General features: G+C 53.2%; 1 protein-coding gene across 2 annotated transcripts; it reads left to right on the top strand.

Annotated features, from left to right (window-relative positions):
• The first annotated feature begins 24 nt into the window (after positions 1-24).
• CTNS (cystinosin, lysosomal cystine transporter) lies at positions 25-16,557 on the top strand. 2 transcript variants are annotated; one of them, XM_014727981.3, is made up of 12 exons: positions 25-261; positions 3,002-3,081; positions 7,527-7,605; positions 8,831-8,915; positions 10,287-10,390; positions 10,495-10,626; positions 11,412-11,511; positions 11,604-11,723; positions 12,764-12,934; positions 14,726-14,843; positions 15,125-15,239; positions 15,601-16,557. In XM_014727981.3, the coding sequence occupies exons 2-12, from the start codon at positions 3,021-3,023 to the stop codon at positions 15,707-15,709; spliced, it is 1,194 nt and encodes a 397-aa protein (XP_014583467.1). In that variant the 5' UTR covers positions 25-261; positions 3,002-3,020; the 3' UTR covers positions 15,710-16,557. The 2 variants fall into 2 exon arrangements, with proteins under 2 accessions (XP_014583467.1, XP_001504776.1); XM_001504726.5 differs by lacking the exon at positions 15,601-16,557 and having other exon boundaries at positions 15,125-15,569.
• The last annotated feature ends 5 nt before the right edge of the window (positions 16,558-16,562 follow it).

Here is a 16,562-nt window from a genome sequence, read left to right on the forward strand (position 1 = left end):
TACCCGAGCCCCGATCCCTACCAAGGCGCCTGCGCGCCTCCACTCCGCCCCAAGCCTGCCCAATTGTCCTGCTAAGACTCGTGAAAACTACAGCTCCCAGAGTGCATCGCGCCGAGATCTGCACTCGGCGAATCAGGTGGCGTGAGTCAGGTGACTTCTGGCCCGCCCTCACACAAAGTCGAGCCGGCCGCGGGAGGTAGTCCAGTCCGAGGTGGCTCCTGCGTCCCGTGTGTCGGTCCCCAGACCCTGAGAGGATCTCAGGTGAGAGCCGGCGCGGCCCCTACAGCCCCTCCACCCATCCCAGGCAGACCCCCGGGGCTCGGAGACAGGCACAGCAAGTCGGTTGCCCAGCCTGCTGAGCATCCAGCCCCCTTCAGCAGCCAGGGTTCCATCCCCTGCCACCCAAGTCCAGGCCTTGCGACAACGGACAGCTCCCAGATTGAAGGGCCCGGGTGGTGGTGAGCGGAGACAGGGAACACCGGGCTGCCGAGGTCGTACGGGTGGCACTACCCCAGTGCAGGTCCGAACCCTTTCCCCGCCTTCTGCTTAGTTGCCGCCTGAATCTGAGTCGCGCAGTTTGCAGAGTGCTTTGGAGAGGGGAGACCCTGAGAGGACCGTTCCGGGAACTCCTGTTGGCGTGCTGAGTGCTGGGCTGGGCTCCGGGGGGAGGTGGGCAGAATGAGACCCCGCACTGCCCTCCGAGGCTTTCAGGCTGAAGGAAGGGGGAACCACTGGGCTCCGCCTTTTTCAACAACGTTGAGGAAAGTCGACGCTTTTTGCGAGCCTTCTGGGTGCCTTGGCGACAATAGTTATCACTTTACATCGTTGGTTCTCAACCTCTTTCCTTATCAATCCCCCACCACCACCATGAGATTTTAACTTTTTGTGGCCCTTTGGAGGGCCACAAAGCATATTTTACATTTCATCTCATTCAGGTCCTCTGCTGTAGTCCTCACTGTCGCTGTTTTCGTGAGGAAATTGAAGCTTGAGTAGGTTGAGAAGCACCCCAAAGCCATACAACTAATAACCCAGGCACAAGCCTGTGCGGTCTGTCTCCAGGACACACATTCCTTGCCACCGTGGGTATTACTTCTGCAAGGGAAGGAGACCCAGGGAGTTCCGGGTTGCGGAAGAGTTGACAGGACTAACTCAGATACCTGATAGAGAAGCTGCTGCGGGAGACCCCTGAGCCCAGGTTGCTCCTGGGAGGGGCTTGGGAGTGGGAGGCTTCTTGAAGCAGGTGGCATTTTAGTGAGACCTGGAAGATAGACCTTACACAGGAAGGACAGCATGCCAGACCGAGCCCATTGTGGGGAAATTCTCCATTTCTATCTTGTAGCTTTCACAAGACACTAGTTATACTGTATATTTATTAATCTGATCTTTTTCTGACGTTTTAATTGACTTACCTCTCAGTGTCTTTCTGTCTGTCCTGACATTTTCCCTCCAAGGTGTCTGGGGGACTTTGGGGCCGGGAGACTTTTGCTGACCAAGTGTTTGAGTTCATTGGTCCACATTCTGCTCCTGCGGCATGAGAGAGGAGCCAGTTAGGTCTGATTGGGCATCTGATTTCCCTGGGAAAATCCCGACTCTACCCTGAGGAGCAAACTGAAGCTTAAACTCAAGGACACAGACAGATGTAAGGAGCAGAGAGCGGCAAGAGCAAATGGAAGGCTTGAGGTCACACCATGTACACGGGAGAGCAGTTCCCTGCAGGTCTGGGTACAGAAAGTGGAGGGCAGAGAGCACAGGGATACAGCACCATTGGCAGGGCCCCCAGGGGCCAGAGAGGAAGGAGATTGGTGCCAGCAGATGGGAAAGCTCCTGAGATAAGACCTAATGGATCAAGGGAGCTGCAGTCAGCAGAGAGGCCCCTAGAGGAGATGGGCAGGCCGAGGTCAGGCAGGCTGGAACAGTCAGGGAGAAGTCAGGGAGACTTCTTTGAGGAAGGGGACTTCTTTGAGGTATTTTGGGGAAACTGATACCACAGTGGTAGTTTGCACACAGACTTCTCCTGGCTCTCCCACAGTTTGCAGGAATCCTCAGAGGCTGTCAGGAGTGGGAGGATGTGGGCGCTACATGCTGAGGCATACCCATGCTGACCTGCCCCACTTGACTCGTGCTTCACGAGCCATGCATTGGGATTGTGGGTATGCAGCAGCCCACCTCCCTCACTTAACCACTGAGCTGCTCCAGGGCTGATCTGGGGCTTTCCCCTCACTGGGTCCCCATTGTGAGTGGTCCCTGCCAGTCCTGGAGGGGTGACGTTTGTCAAATGAAAAAGTCTTAATCCTGGGGCCAGCCCCATGGCCAAGTGGCTAAGTTCGGGCGCTCTGCTTCGGCGGCCCAGCGTTTCACCGGTTCAAATCCTGGGCGCAGACATGGCACGGCTCATCAGGCCATGCTGAGGTGGCATCCCACATGCCACAACTAGAAGGACCCACAACTAAAAAGACACAGTTATGTACCGGGGGGCTTTGGGAGAAAAAGGAAAAGTAAACTCTTTAAAAAAAAAAAAAAAGAAAAAGTCTTAATCAACGGTCAGTTGGTGTTATTAGCCATAGGCTCATATCCCAGGACAAGGAATGAAATTAATTTTGTTAAGTTTTATAGGTTCACAAGGTCAAATATCTGACCAAACTTTTAATAAATTTTTGAAAAAAAGAACCCAAGCCAATAAAACTGCATTCTTTCTGTTAACTAGATTGCAAGAAGCAGTTGAAGAGGGGAAAATTCAGCATTTGTCCACTTCCTCAGAGTGGAACCTTACACAACCCACTTAGCCTCTCTGAGCCCGTTTGCCCACATATCAAAGAAAGATAAGTCCTCCCTGGGGTCCCCTTGTCGAGCTGGTGATGCACAGCCCGTGAGGTCACAGGTGTGAAGTGAAAGTCCTTTATGAACTGTCCGTGCCATGGTTCCAGGTGACATATTGTCCACTTGTTGCTGAGCTGATCCAGCTTGAACTTGAACTTCTCTTGCTGTTTGTTTTTCTTCCTAGTTCTTTGAAACGGAGGAACATGATAAGGCGTTGGCTGATTATTTTTATCCTTTCTCTCCTGAAGCTCAGAGGGAAATGTGGTAAGTTTAGAAGTGGGTCATCAACTTTGTAAAGAGGAAAACTGTGTGTAGATTAAGAGCCTGACCTGTTTGTAGCCAAGAATTTGGGACTGTCTGGTCTGTGCCTGCCTCCCTTGGGTCAAGCAGCCACTGGGGTGGTGGAGCAGACCCAGGTCTGGGATCCAGGAGTTTTACAAGGAGCCAGATGGTTCCACAAATAATTGGCCTTCTGTCCCAGGGTCCCTGTTACCTTTTCTCTATCACCAGAGTCCAACTGTGGAGCTCCAACAATCTGGGGTACTATGTATAAAGAAGGGTTTGTGCCCCTGCCTTGTGGACTTCACAGAGGGAGTTATGGGTCCTGAGAGATGCTGCCTAAGCAGGTGAGGTGGCCACCTTGTTGCACCTGGTTCTACCAGGCACAGACACCTGAGGAGTGTGCCCAGCATCCCCTTGTGAGATGAGAAAACCCTTCCCATAGAGAGGAACTAAGGAACAGGGCACAGCAGCCCAAGCAGGGCTGGGGGCCTCACAGACGCAGGCCAGTTATGGAGAAACACATTAGCGTTTGTGCATCCTTGTGAGGCTTGACCTTAGAGGCCTGCATCATTCTATCAGTTCTCCCACTGCCCAAAATATTGCTGAAATTCCTTCCACAAAAAGCTGTGTTTAGCACTCCTAAGACACCAGGCCCATTATTTTGGCAGTTGTCAAAAATCAAATACATCTTAAAACCCCTTACTAAAGGTTTTAAATGAACCTTATACAAACAATACATATCCTGCGTAAGCTTCCCAAAAGCCAGGCACAGTGACTGCATCATCACTGGTATCTGCCTCTTGAATCTCTGAGAAAACAATAGTTATCTGATCAGTTCTTCCAGGTTTGTTAAACAACCAGTCGTGTTCCTTTGCAGTCACACGTTATGGATAAGCAGTTTCCAGGTGAGGTTGTCGGAACATGATGCCCAGTGTTTCTCAGTGCACATGCCGGAGCCCCACTCCAGACCTGCTGGATCACATTCTCTGGACTAAGGCCAAGTGTGTGTATGCGCATGCACATTGGCAGGCTTTAAACGAAGCTCCATTAGTAATGCTAATGCCTTGGCCTAGGGAAGAAGAGCAAATCTAGCACCACCACCTCAATTCTACAGAGGGGAGACAGGCCCAAAGAGGGCAGACATCTTCCCCAAAGTCACAGAGCTAGAAAGTAACAAAGATGGGCCCTGTTCCATTTTATCACTTTGCCTCCTTTCCTGAATATCATTATAAAAGAATAGTGAAAACCACCATAAAAATCAAGGAACTGGACTTGGGTTTCTGACCTCATTCTGACTGCCTATCTGCTCTTTTCTTTGGAGACTGATCATCAAGGACCGTAGGTGAGGTGCTTGGCCTTCAGAGCTTTTTGTCTCTGACTTCTTTGGGTGGAATCTGAGGCACTGTGACCTAGCGGCAAAAACCTGGGCTTCGGTCCAGACGGGCCTAGGTTTGAATACTGCCTCCACCATTTCTGAGTCGTGTGGGCAAGACACTTTCCCTGTTGGGATTCTCTGTTTCCTTATATCTGAAATAGGAATCATGCCCACCTCTCACAGTTGTAAGAATTTGAGAATGGGAGTTAACAGTGTAGGGGAGTGGCCAGCATGGGGTGGGGAACACTGTAGGGGACGTGCCAGTAAGTATAGTCATATGCCGCATGACGACATTTGAGTCAACAACAGACCACATGTACAACAGTGGCCCCGTGAGATTAGTACCATGTAGCCTAGGTGTGTAGTAGGCTATACCATTTAGGTTTGTGTAAGTATGCTCTATGATTTTTGCACAATGACACAATCGCCTAACGACACATTTCTCAGAATATGTCCCTGTTGTTAAGCAACTCATGACTGTATTTAAAAAACACTCTCCTTACGGGAAATTTGGAGTCGTATCATTAAGACTCGTTAGGTAATTCTGATGTCCTGTCCAGGGACTGTTGCCCTGGGGCAGACTTTAAAATGTGCTTTCCCAGGATATGATGCCAGCTTCCTAACTCTCCCATCTTGGGCTAAAAAATGTCGTGCAGTGTCTACGTGATGAGAATAGTTACCAGCAATTATTTTGCACTCAGGTCGTATGGAAGGTGTGTCACGAACATCGCCAAACGTTATCTTCACAGGCCCCTGTGAGATAGGTAGTGCTATTCTCCCCTTTTTACAGTGAGGGAACGGAGGCTCAGAGAGGTTAAGTACCTTCAGCAAGGAGGTGGGCGAATCAATCTCAGAAATGTGTCCCCGATAATGGGGACTCAGGAATATTTATGGGGTAGGGGCAAGACGGTCTGAAGTGTGGGAATAGATGATTGGAGGTGAGGAGAAGCGAGGTAATTGATGATCTGTGCAAGCGTAGTCAAGGTTCATGCCTCTTCATAGGATGCATGTTCACAAAATGGCAGCATTGCCATGGTCTGAGGGTGGAGATTTTAGCTCCTTGACGTCAAAAAGGTCACTTGTCAAGCAGGTCCAGTTCATGGGTTGGTGGTCTCAACCAGCCTGAACTGGACTCTCAGTTCCTGAAAAACTCAAGCACCCCACCCATTACCATGGTGACCCAAACCTCAGAGATGTCACCTATAGGATCGGTTTTAGTAATGCCCTAACTACTTTTGCAGACAAACAACTGGGTATAGTTACAGTAAGTTGACCCCCTGGGTTCACTAGGAAGTGACATAGCCAGGATGGAACTGTGTAACCTCAGAGCCCAGTGTCTCAGCTGCTGAGCACTGCCGTCCTCTGTGGCACTAAGTGAGAGGGAAGTAAACATTGCCTGATCTGGATCTATTAGAGTTAACGGCCTCCTCTTTTAAAATGCAAAGACTGTGGAAGAGCAAAGGCCATGTGGATCTCCCACTCACTCTGACCACCATCCCAGCAGAGCCCTAGGGACTGGAGGTGTGGGTGGCAGCTGGCATCACTTTCAGCATCGCTGTCCTGGGCACCAGCTTGTCAGGGTCTTGCTTATCTGGTGTGGTCCAGGGTGGGGGGATGATGACAATTACAACACGACACAGCAGAGGACAGGACTACCGAAGACCTCAGACTGAAGGAGTCAGCTTGGAGCCTGGCAGACACAGGGGAGCGAGCCTGCATCTGCACTCACATGCAGGGCTAGCAGGGAGAAGGGCTCCGATAGGCTCTGAGAGGCCCCAGGTAGCAGAGCCAGGCCCAGGGATCCAAGTTCCAGGCTGGCCAGTTCCCATGAGGAGATGAGGTATCACCCCTAGAGGTGTCCAGGCAGATGAAGGGACTCTACCAGGCAGGACTGTTGACAAGGGGACTCAGGCGGTTTCAGGTTGAATTAGGGGGCTTTCAAGTTCCCTTCCAATGTGAGCATCTAAAATTTCAGTTCTTTATCTTCTCCCTTTGAGGGGCCTGGGTAGAGGAAGACACGGCCCTGCCTGCAGCCCCTACCCCCACCAGGACCACCTTCATCAGACTGGGCGCCTGCTTTCCCCTGGTGGGCCCCTTTCCTGCCCCAGTCTAGAGTCACATTACACCTTAGGTTGTGCATAACCCTGAAGGCCTTGAGGTAAGGGAGGTGAGGTGGACAGGTGCCTGGGGCTTTGAGTACCCCTGGCGGTGGGGAGGGGGAGGGGTGCGTAAGTTGCCCAGAGGACACAGGAAGAAGTCAGAGGGCGGCTGACTCACTCATGTTCTGTGGCCAAGTTGCTCTCAGATATTTGGCCTCCCAAACCTGCTTCCTCCCTCACCCTGAAACCTGTTTGTCTACCTCATCCTGAGTACCTTAATCCCAAGAAGAAACCCCTGATCGTGAAACAGTGTGCACTGTTCCCCAGTGTCCCCCAGCCCCCCAGCTGAATCAGTGTCAGGAAGGGAATCAGGGAATGGGTTGAGCTGGGTGAGTACCGGAGCCCAAAAGGACTTCTTTAGAGACAGGTTAGCTGGGCCCCGTGTGTCTGTGAGGTGCCGGCAGGGGCTGGACCAGTTCTGCACGAACTCCACGTCCAGCTCCACAAACTGAGAAGACCCGTGTGATTTCCGTCTGAAAGGGTAGGTCAAGTCCACATTTTCCAGTCCCATGTGGTGACTTGAATTCCTTTGTGACGGTATTTGGGCTGCACAGTTCTAGAACTATCTCTGGGTAACAGAGCTGCAGACCCTCAGAGCATGTCAGTGGGGGAGGAGGAAGCTACAGTGTGTCTTGCTCAGGCCTGTGTCTCCCTCTGTCCATCTCTGCTAGCAGAAGGGGAAAGAGCATAATGAGGGCTCGGGTTTCCAGTCCCATCACTCAGCCTCTCAGAGTCCTTGTGGCTTCACCTAGAAGATGGGGGTTGTCACGAGTCAGAGCTCCTGAGTTCAGATGTCAGGGGCTCCCATCCAAGTTTCTCCTCGTGGGCCTGACCCATGAGGGTTCTCAGAGTTCTCTGACGTAATGACTCATCATTGATTTGGGTCCTTCCAGAGTCAACAGTCAGCCTCACTGTTCCTCCCACTGTGAAGTTGGAAAATGGAAGCTCAGCCAACGTCAGCATCATCCTTCAGTAAGTTTCAGGCCCAGCTCTGTCCTCAGCCCAGTATTCACCCGTGGCTGGATCAGGGCAACCCCTGGTTCAGTCTGTTCATGTTTCCAATGTGATGCTCTTGCTTCTTCGCTTTAAGATCAGCCATAGAAAGAGAGACACTAGCCCTGGGCTGCAGACCGAGGCCCCAGAGTCTCTCCCCCGACAACTGCTGACTCTTTGTTTCTGGTGGGAGGAGGAGGAAAGCAAGGCTTTCCCCCAGCTGAGAAGAGTCCTTGAGTGACCAGCAGTTGATGCCAGACTTCAGAATGGTCCTTTCCAAGGCTCTAAATACTTGAGGAGAGCCCTGAAGGTCAGAGGGCAAGGAGCTGAGCTGCTGGCCAGCACTTCTGAGATCACGTCCAAAAGCAGAAGTGACTGAGCCCATCCCGTTCACATGACACTCCTGCTTAGTCTTGTCTGAGAGTCTGTCTTGGTGACCTGCTGGTTCAGGCGTGAGGGGGCCGACCTCATCCAGGCTATGCCAGGGAGCCTGCCTCCTCTTCTCTATCCTTCACTGCTTGTCCTACTCTTCCCTCCCAGCCACAAGGATTCCCCAAGATGAAGATCCGGGACCCTGTCCTTTTCTCTTTGCCCTTCTCCCTTTTCCTCACCTCTCCAGGGAATTCTGATCTCCATCCAAAGCTTTGGTACCAAGGCTCCCTGACAGACCTGCGTTCCATTCCCAGCCTCTGCCACCTCTGCACTTCGACACCTTTTATATCTCACGTACCATCCCCTCCCGACAACTCTCCCTTCTCCTGAACCCTTGAGTATCTTTCTGCTGCCTTCCAAATTAACTCCAGGTCTCTGAGCTCAGACTTGAGGTCTCCACGGGCTGCTCGCAATCGGACACATCTCCCAGCTTTCTGTGGACATGCTGCTCCCTCCTCAGACCTGACCTCTCGGAAGCCCTTCTCACCAGAGTGGATGCCGTGGGCCTATTGGCCTCTGGATGTTCACTGGGCATTCACAGCCAGTTTCCCATGTTCTCACCCAGCCCCGACCGACCATCTTGTCTCCTGATAAAGATAGAAAACTCCTAAGGAGCAGGGACCCCACCTCTCCACCCCTCAGGACCAAGCACATAGCACTTCCTAACCCAAATTGCTTGAGAAATGACAGGCCCAGTGAGAAATCCAGAAAGTTGGTTGAGATCTCACAGTGTCCTACTTGCCAGTGGTAATCAGTCTCTTGTCCTCCACAGGCCTCCGTTAAATGCCACCTTGGTGATCACTTTTGAAATCACATTTCGTTCAAAAAATATTACTATCCTTGAGCTCCCCGATGAAGTAAGTAATGAATCTTAACTGATGGGTGGGGAACTGCCAGGTAAAACACATTGTAATGAAGTGCTTGTGGAAATAGGCCACCTTGTTTTTATACCGTGGACTGCCCCGTCCCATCATTCTAGAAATCTCCGGTTTTGGCTTTGTTGGTCTCTTTGAAAATGAGCATTTTATGCCATGTAGATGGAATTAGGGAGGTGATGGTAAGAAATCTGAGGCAAAAATGGTTCTGAGAATGTAGAAGAAATTCTTAAGGTGGTTTTCTAAGACCTTGCTATTCAAAGGGCTGTCATGGGCCAGCAGCATTGTCCCTACTTGAAAACCTTTTAGAAATGCAGAATCTCGGGCCCCATCCCAGATCTTCTGCTTCAAAATCTTAATATAGATACCTGGATGATTTGGGTCCACGTGAAAGTTTGTGAAGCACTGTTCTGAGATTCCACTGGTTGAATGTTATTTCCAAAAACCAGTGCCAGAGGCTGTCAGGCATCATAGCTGTGACTATTCCTAGCCCTTATGCATTTATCTGTTAATATATACCCTGCTTCCACCTTACCGAGGATCTGTGCCAATTACCGATAAACTAAATAACATCAGTAGGGGAGGCAGTAATGAACATCAGTAGGGGAGGCAGTAATGAACATCAGTAGGGGAGGCAGTAATGAACATCAGTAGGGGAGGCAGTAATGAACATCAGTAGGGGAGGCAGTAATGTAGAGACTAAACAGGTTTTTTTAAAAAAACCAGACAAGATGAATGCAGGGATGACATTGATAAACATGAGGCACATTTTGAGGCCTCATGGCTTCATCGCTGTGGAAATGGTCTGCCAATGGGCTCTGAGCTCTCTAGCAAGCAAACAGTGTTGAAGCGTGATCAGATAAAGAGTGTCTGCCTAAAAGGCCATGTGTGGGAAGGGAGTCTCATCTCATCCCATGGTGAGCACCACACCTCATTAGACAAGGCCATTTCTCACAACTTCTCCTGCCCCGGGGCCTGAGGCCTGCTGCAGGGTAGAAAGAGCCATGAGCTCTAACAGCAGCTTCTAGCACTCAGCTTTCTGAGGTCTGGCTTGATCCACAGACTGCATGGCTAGTGAGAGGAAGAGAGCCATCCTACCTTCCCTCAGAGAGAAGCCAGGGGAGGGCCTGAGGGCAAGGCCATTATTCTGCTCAAAAAGTCTAACCCACAGGTGCAGGGGGGTTCCTGTTGGTTGGGTGGGTCCAATGGTTGTCCCTTTTGTTAGTAAGCTCCTAGAAGCCAGGGACCCTGTGTGACCTGTCCCTCCATTGCCTAGTACTTAGCCTTGAGCTGGGCACTGAGTGAGGCCCCAATAACTACGTGGCACTGGACCAAATTCAGTTTTCCTAACAGGTTGTGGTGCCTCCTGGAGTGACACATTCCTCTTTTCAAGTGACATCTCAAAATGTTGGACAAGTTACTGTTTTTCTGCATGGGAATCATTCCAACCAGACCGGGTAAGCTGGGCCTTAAATGATGAGAAGGGAGGCAGTGGTGGGCACGTGGGAGTTTCCTTCCGAAGCCCAGCCTCAGCTCATCCCAGTCCTCAAATTCTTTCTAGACCAAGGATACGCTTCTTGGTGATCCATAGTAATGTCGTTAGCATCGTAGACCAGGTGATTGGCTGGATCTACTTTGTGGCCTGGTCCATCTCCTTCTACCCTCAGGTGATCACGAACTGGAGGCGGAAAAGGTACCCGCTGAGCTTTATGTGTGAGTTCACTTAGAGCCCGTAAGACAGGGGCATTCCAGCGAGGCTGTAGGCAGCAAGGGGTCACACTTTCCCCTTCTGCTCTTCTCTCCTCCTGCTCTTTCTAGAAAGTTGTCTGATGTGAAAGCTCTGACAGCCTAGCTGGGACTTACAGTGCCAGGCATTTGGTCTCTTGCCCAAGTCAGCCCCTCCCTGTGAAAGCAACAAAATGGGGCCTCTCAGTGAAGTGGAGGATGGGTGGGGAGGGGGAGTCCACCCAAATCTGTTCTGCCCATGGTGCGTCTGGCCCTGGAAGAATTAGTGTCAAGTCATGCTGCTGTGCAGAGTTGGGTCCTTCAGCCTTGGGGACTAAGCCATCCCACCTTGATCTTAAAGGCTAACTGTGCCTTGGGTTGCGTCTTCGTGCAGCAAGCCACACTAGCTGCGTGGGCTTCTTAGGGGACTGCTGAGCTGGAAGCCAGGAAGGGAGATGCCTCCTCTCTGCAGGAGGCCTCCAGCCTTCCCTCTGGAGCCAGGACTTGAGGAGGACTTGGACTTGAGGAGGCAGGAGACATCTCAGGAGGGACTGAGGGAGGAAAGTGGTTCCCAAGAGTGGGGGATTGAGTGGCATCAATTGTGGTATGGAGAGGGATCTGAGGACAGTGCTCTCCTTGGGGTATCCGGGCCCTCCTTCTTGTGTTCTGAGAGCTCTGTCCCCTCCCATGTCCCCACTGGCCTCCAGTCTCAGCCCCTGCTCTGCTTTCTTTCTCCATCCCCCTCCCCCACAGTGTCGTTGGTCTGAGCTTTGACTTCGTGTCCCTAAACCTGACAGGCTTCGTAGCCTATAGTGTGTTCAACATTGGCCTCCTCTGGGTGCCATACTTCAAGGTATGGCACTGCCCTCCCACCGCAGCCCAGCCCAACCTGTGCAGTGGCCTGGCCACCCCTCACTCCCCAGCTTCTCCCCACCCCCCAAACAGGAGCAGTTTTTCCTCAAATATCCTAATGGAGTGAACCCTGTGGACGCTAATGACGTCTTCTTCAGCCTGCACGCAGTCACCCTCACCCTGGTTGTCCTGGTGCAGTGCTGCCTGTACGAGGTAAGAGATGAGCCTGGCCCTCGCCCCGCCTCGGGCTGCCCGGCCCAACACCCACCCCCCACCACCACCACCCACCCTTACCTACCATTTTACACAAGACATGGAAACCCTCAGAAAAGAAATGTGTTTGCTCCCTCAGCACCTGCTTACTGGGGCCTACATAATAGGCCAGGCCCTGTGCTGGGCATGGGGAACACCCCGTGAGCCCAAGCCCTGGGACCCCCGCAAGTCTAGGGAGAGGGACACAGAAGGTGGCAGTGGCACCCCAGCAGGCTGAGAGCTAGCAGGGAGGGGGAGGAGGGCATCGAGGAAGTGGAGCTTAATTGTGGCCCATAGGATAAGTGCAGTTCCTGTGGTGATGGGGAGGAAGGCCTGGGTGGGGCACCCACAGCTCGGGGGACAGAACTATGAAGGCTATGGGGTAATGAGAGGAACCCGGAGCTGATGGGTGTGGCCAGGGTTCAGGGTGCCAGTCGGGGGAACAGGCTCGTGAGTGTCCTGAGGGGTCTGGAGTCCCAGGCCGAGGAGCCAGGACTCAGCCTGTTGCGGGAGGGCTGTTGGGTGTCTCAGCAGGGAAAGGCACAAATAGCCCTTTAGTGTCTCGGGGCATCACTGGCAGGCACATTTCCTTCCCTGTAGGCCCACCACTTCCCTCGGAGTTCCCTTCACACACTCAAGGCCAGCAGGGGCTGGTTGGCACCCCCCTTCATGAACCTTCTAGGTTTTCTTACCCTTTGCTTTGAAGCCTGAATGCAGGGGGCCTGCTTTGGGGCCATGCCCAGGGGATAGGTAGGAGTGGGGATTGCTTCCAGAGATGGTCGGGCTCCATGTGGGTCGTGGCACGAGCCTGGGCTGGGATGAGGTGCTGGGCATTCAGAATGTTGGGGCTTATGTCCCCAGAATCCTTCACTCCTGCTAGGCTCTGGCAAGTCCAAGAAGAACTGAAACAGAGACCCTGATAGTGACAAGAGCATGGTTGGTGCTGGGGGTGCTGGGCTCTCTTCCCTGCTCCTTGCCTCCCCTCTCCATCTCGTCCTCAGCGAGGCAACCAGCGCGTGTCCTGGCCTGCCATTGGCTTCCTGGTGCTCTCGTGGCTCTTTGCGCTCCTCACCATGATTCTGGCCGCAGTTGGGGCAACCACCTGGCTGCAGTTCCTCTTCTGCTTCTCCTACATCAAGCTTGCAGTGACGCTGGTCAAGTATTTTCCACAGGTACCTCCACGGCCTTCTGTACTTTTCACATGGTCGTCAGCATAAGAGGGGTGAGATATGGACCCTGGGCCCTGCTCCTGGCGCAGCTTCTGGCTGGGGCAAGGATGTGGGTGGAAAGCCACATGGAAGCCACCAGCCCAGCAGGAGCAGGGCTGTGCAGAAAGCCAGCTGTTAGCACTGCCCGCTCTTCCTGGAACTGAGAAGCACAATGGAGACTCCTCTGAGCTCACGCTCGGCCCTGAGTCAGGGGTTGTGCAGGTTGCTTCCTGTCTCTCTGTCCCAGCTTTCCTAATGACTTCAGGTCTGCACCCCCTCTGCCCCTCATTACCACAACCAACTTCCCTGACAAGTAGCAGCAGAATACTCCAGAAAGACTAGGTGGAGGAGGGAGCCCGCCACTGTGACCTCCACCTCCCCATCCAGAGATGTTTTCCTCGGAGGTCCCATCCAGTGTCCTCCTGGTGGGCCTTTAGCACGCTCCCTCGAGTACTCAGACAGTCCTATACAGATCCGGACTTAGAGTTGAACACATCTTCCCCCACAGCCAGAATGGCCCGGGACAGGGTCAGGTATAAAATAGGTACCAACTGCAGGCTCCATCATGAATCTAGGGTCTCACCCCATTCCCAGCGGAGAAGCCTCTTTTTCAGCCTCCCCAGCACAGGGAACCTTGTGTTCTGTGGGCTCAGGAAGGAGGCAATTTTGGCCAGAGTCAGGGCCAGTCTCCTGGAGGGCATGGAAACAGAACCAACCTTTAAGGATGACAGGACTTAAGTCTGTGGACCCTGGAGGAGGGGGTGTTCCTCTAGGGGCAGGCTGCCCAAAGGCATGGGTGGAGGAGCATGGAAGGCAGCCAGGAGCCCATGCTGGCTGAGCAGTGTTGAAGCGGGGGAGGTCTTGAGGGAAGGAGGCCTCAGTCCCTGAGTGTGAGAAGGCTTCAGGCTGGAAATCTGGGAGGCAGGAGCCCCAGTTGGTGATGTTGGGAACTGTCCAGGACTGGAGAGGGAGCAGCAAGTATGGAAGACAGTAGGAGAGGACGAACAAGGGGACTGACTGCCAGCAGACTGGGAGAAGACCACTACAGAGGCCCAGCTCTATTCTCCCAGGTGGTAGGAAGGGAGGTCGCACCAGTCGGAAAAACCCAGAGGGTCCTGGTGTTGGGGGAAGGATGTGGGGCACTGGCGGCAAGAACAGGTATGTCCAAGTGGACCTGCTCACTAGACCTACGAAGCCCAAAATGGAGGCCGCAGAGCTCTGCCAGGGCTGAGGTGGGAGTTAAGTCCACTCTACAGATGGGGAAACTGAGGCTAGGAAAACTCAAGTAACTCTCCCAAGGTAACAAGCTCCAGTAGCGGAGCTGGGATTGCAAGCCAGGCATTCCAATTCCCAGCTTGTGTTCGTAAGCACAGTGTGAAGTCCAGGCTGAGTTTGGGGAAAATCTTGATTGGAGGTGAGAAGAAAAATCAGAGTCGCTGGAAAATCAGGATAGGGCTTTTTCCCAGAACAGGGAGGGATGAAGAGGATGGAGAAGCAGCCTCCGGCCCTCCCTTGGAGTCGTGAGGTGCGGGCATGGGAGGAGGAGCGCTGTTTGCTGTGCATGCAAATGAGACCCACCCGAACTGCTCTCCTCTCAGAGCCTAAAGGTCACTGTGTTCCTTGGAGCAGAGGCCTGAGCACATGAGTAGGAGGAATTAGAGCTGCTCTTGTTTGGAGTGGTGGTCACAGGGTGCATGAGGCAGCCACTCGGCCCCCTCACCGCCCTCCATCTGTCTGTCTGTCTGTCTGGCCCAGGCCTACATGAACTTTCACTACAAAAGCACAGAGGGCTGGAGCATTGGCAACGTGCTTCTGGACTTCACTGGGGGCAGCTTCAGCCTCCTCCAGATGTTCCTCCAGTCCTACAACAACGGTGAGTCAGCCAGCAGGCAGCCCACCCACCCAGTGTGCTGGAGGCACAGGGCGGGCCAGGCTTCCTGGGCGCCCCCTCCCCACCGCCCCCTTCAGCCACCCCACACCGGCCCTGCAGCCTGGGAATCCAAGCCGATCTCAGCCCTGAAGGTGACTCTCAGCTGGAGGATTTGTGGTTTCCTGGGCAGATGAGGACCCCTACCCCCTACAGCCCCACATGCTCCAGCTGCTTCAGGAGCTGCCACCCTAAAACCGGATTCTGTTCCCTCTGTCTGTTAACAGACCAGTGGACACTGATCTTTGGAGACCCAACCAAGTTTGGACTTGGCATCTTCTCCATCTTCTTCGATATTGTCTTCTTCATCCAGCACTTCTGCTTGTACAGAAAGAAACCAGGGTATGACCAGCTGAACTAGCACCCAGGGACCCAGTGTAAACGGCCTGGGCCCTGTGCCCACCAGGAAGGCTGGAGAAGCGGTCTGAAGTGCAGGGCTGGCTCAGTGTGCCGACAGTGGAGAAGCGCGCTCTTCCTCAGGGCCAAACGCCTTAAACAGAACCAGCCTGCCTTCATCCAGGACTCTCCCGGGCCAGGGAGGAACCTCCCTCTGGGACAGACACCTGATTCTGCTTTCAGATTAAAAGCCAGATCGCTGGTGGCCTCTCCCAGCCTCCCCAGAGGTCTTAGCCCCTCCCAGGCCTTACCAGCCAGGCATCTGGCCCTCCTGCATCTTGATGCGGCCATCTCTATTTTCTTTAAGGCTTCAGGCAGCACACACAGCACGTCCCAGGCAGGATTGGGCACTGAGCTTGGAGCCGAAGGCCTTGCCCCAAGCAACCAGTGTTTCTAGGAGCAGCTTGAGAGACTGACCTTGCAGCTGGGAGAGTCAAGAGTGCTTTGCTGCCACTGCTGTGTTCCAAGAGACCAAGCAGCCAGGTGCCATGGGCAATGGACTCAGGTGCTGGTGCTGGTGGTAGAGGGGCTAGGATTTGAGGGTTAGGTCGTGGGGTTCCTTCTCTGAAAGCCATGTTCTCTGAGCACTCACCTTCCTGACACTCACTCACTCTCCATAACTCAACTTCCATGATTGCAATCACAGATGGGCCAGACCAGGGCCTGGTAATGAAACTATTTCTGAGCCTTGAGATCCCCAACAAATTGGTTCTGAACTAGGCCTGTGCCCAACACCCTCTGGACCTTTATCACACTAACCAGTTTGGATTTTCTGGAGGGATGTTTTGGAAGTAAGGGGCTCACTTTCTTCTGCTTTTTGCCTACCTTTACTTTCCTGGAGTCAGGGGCCCCATGTGAGTCCCTCCAACTGCTCCTCAGCCTGCGTCTGGAGTGCGGGACACACACACACCAGTCCGTGCCTTAGAGGCCTGTGGGACCTGCCAGACGGTGAGAGGAGCTCCCTTGGGGTGGGGCAGGCCCCTTGCCTTGCTTTCCCCAGACCCCTACCTGAGACTCACCAAGTTTTTTGCTGGTCAAGAGCCTCAGAGGAATTGAGACCACCTCACACAATCCTCATGGGCCCAACCCTCATCCCAAACTGCCTTCTTTCCCACCCCAAGCCACTGTCCTTCCTGTGGCAGGAGGGGAGGGTCCCAGGATGTGCCTTGTTCATGCCTTGAGTTTGTCAGTCCACTCAGACTTTTTCACTAGGAGACCAATGTGAGGGGTCTAGATCCTTAATTAAAACCTGATTTGTCTCCTTTCTGC

The sequence above is a fragment of the Equus caballus genome, chromosome 11 (genome assembly GCF_041296265.1).
Source record: "Equus caballus isolate H_3958 breed thoroughbred chromosome 11, TB-T2T, whole genome shotgun sequence".
Taxonomy (NCBI): Eukaryota; Metazoa; Chordata; class Mammalia; order Perissodactyla; family Equidae; genus Equus; species Equus caballus.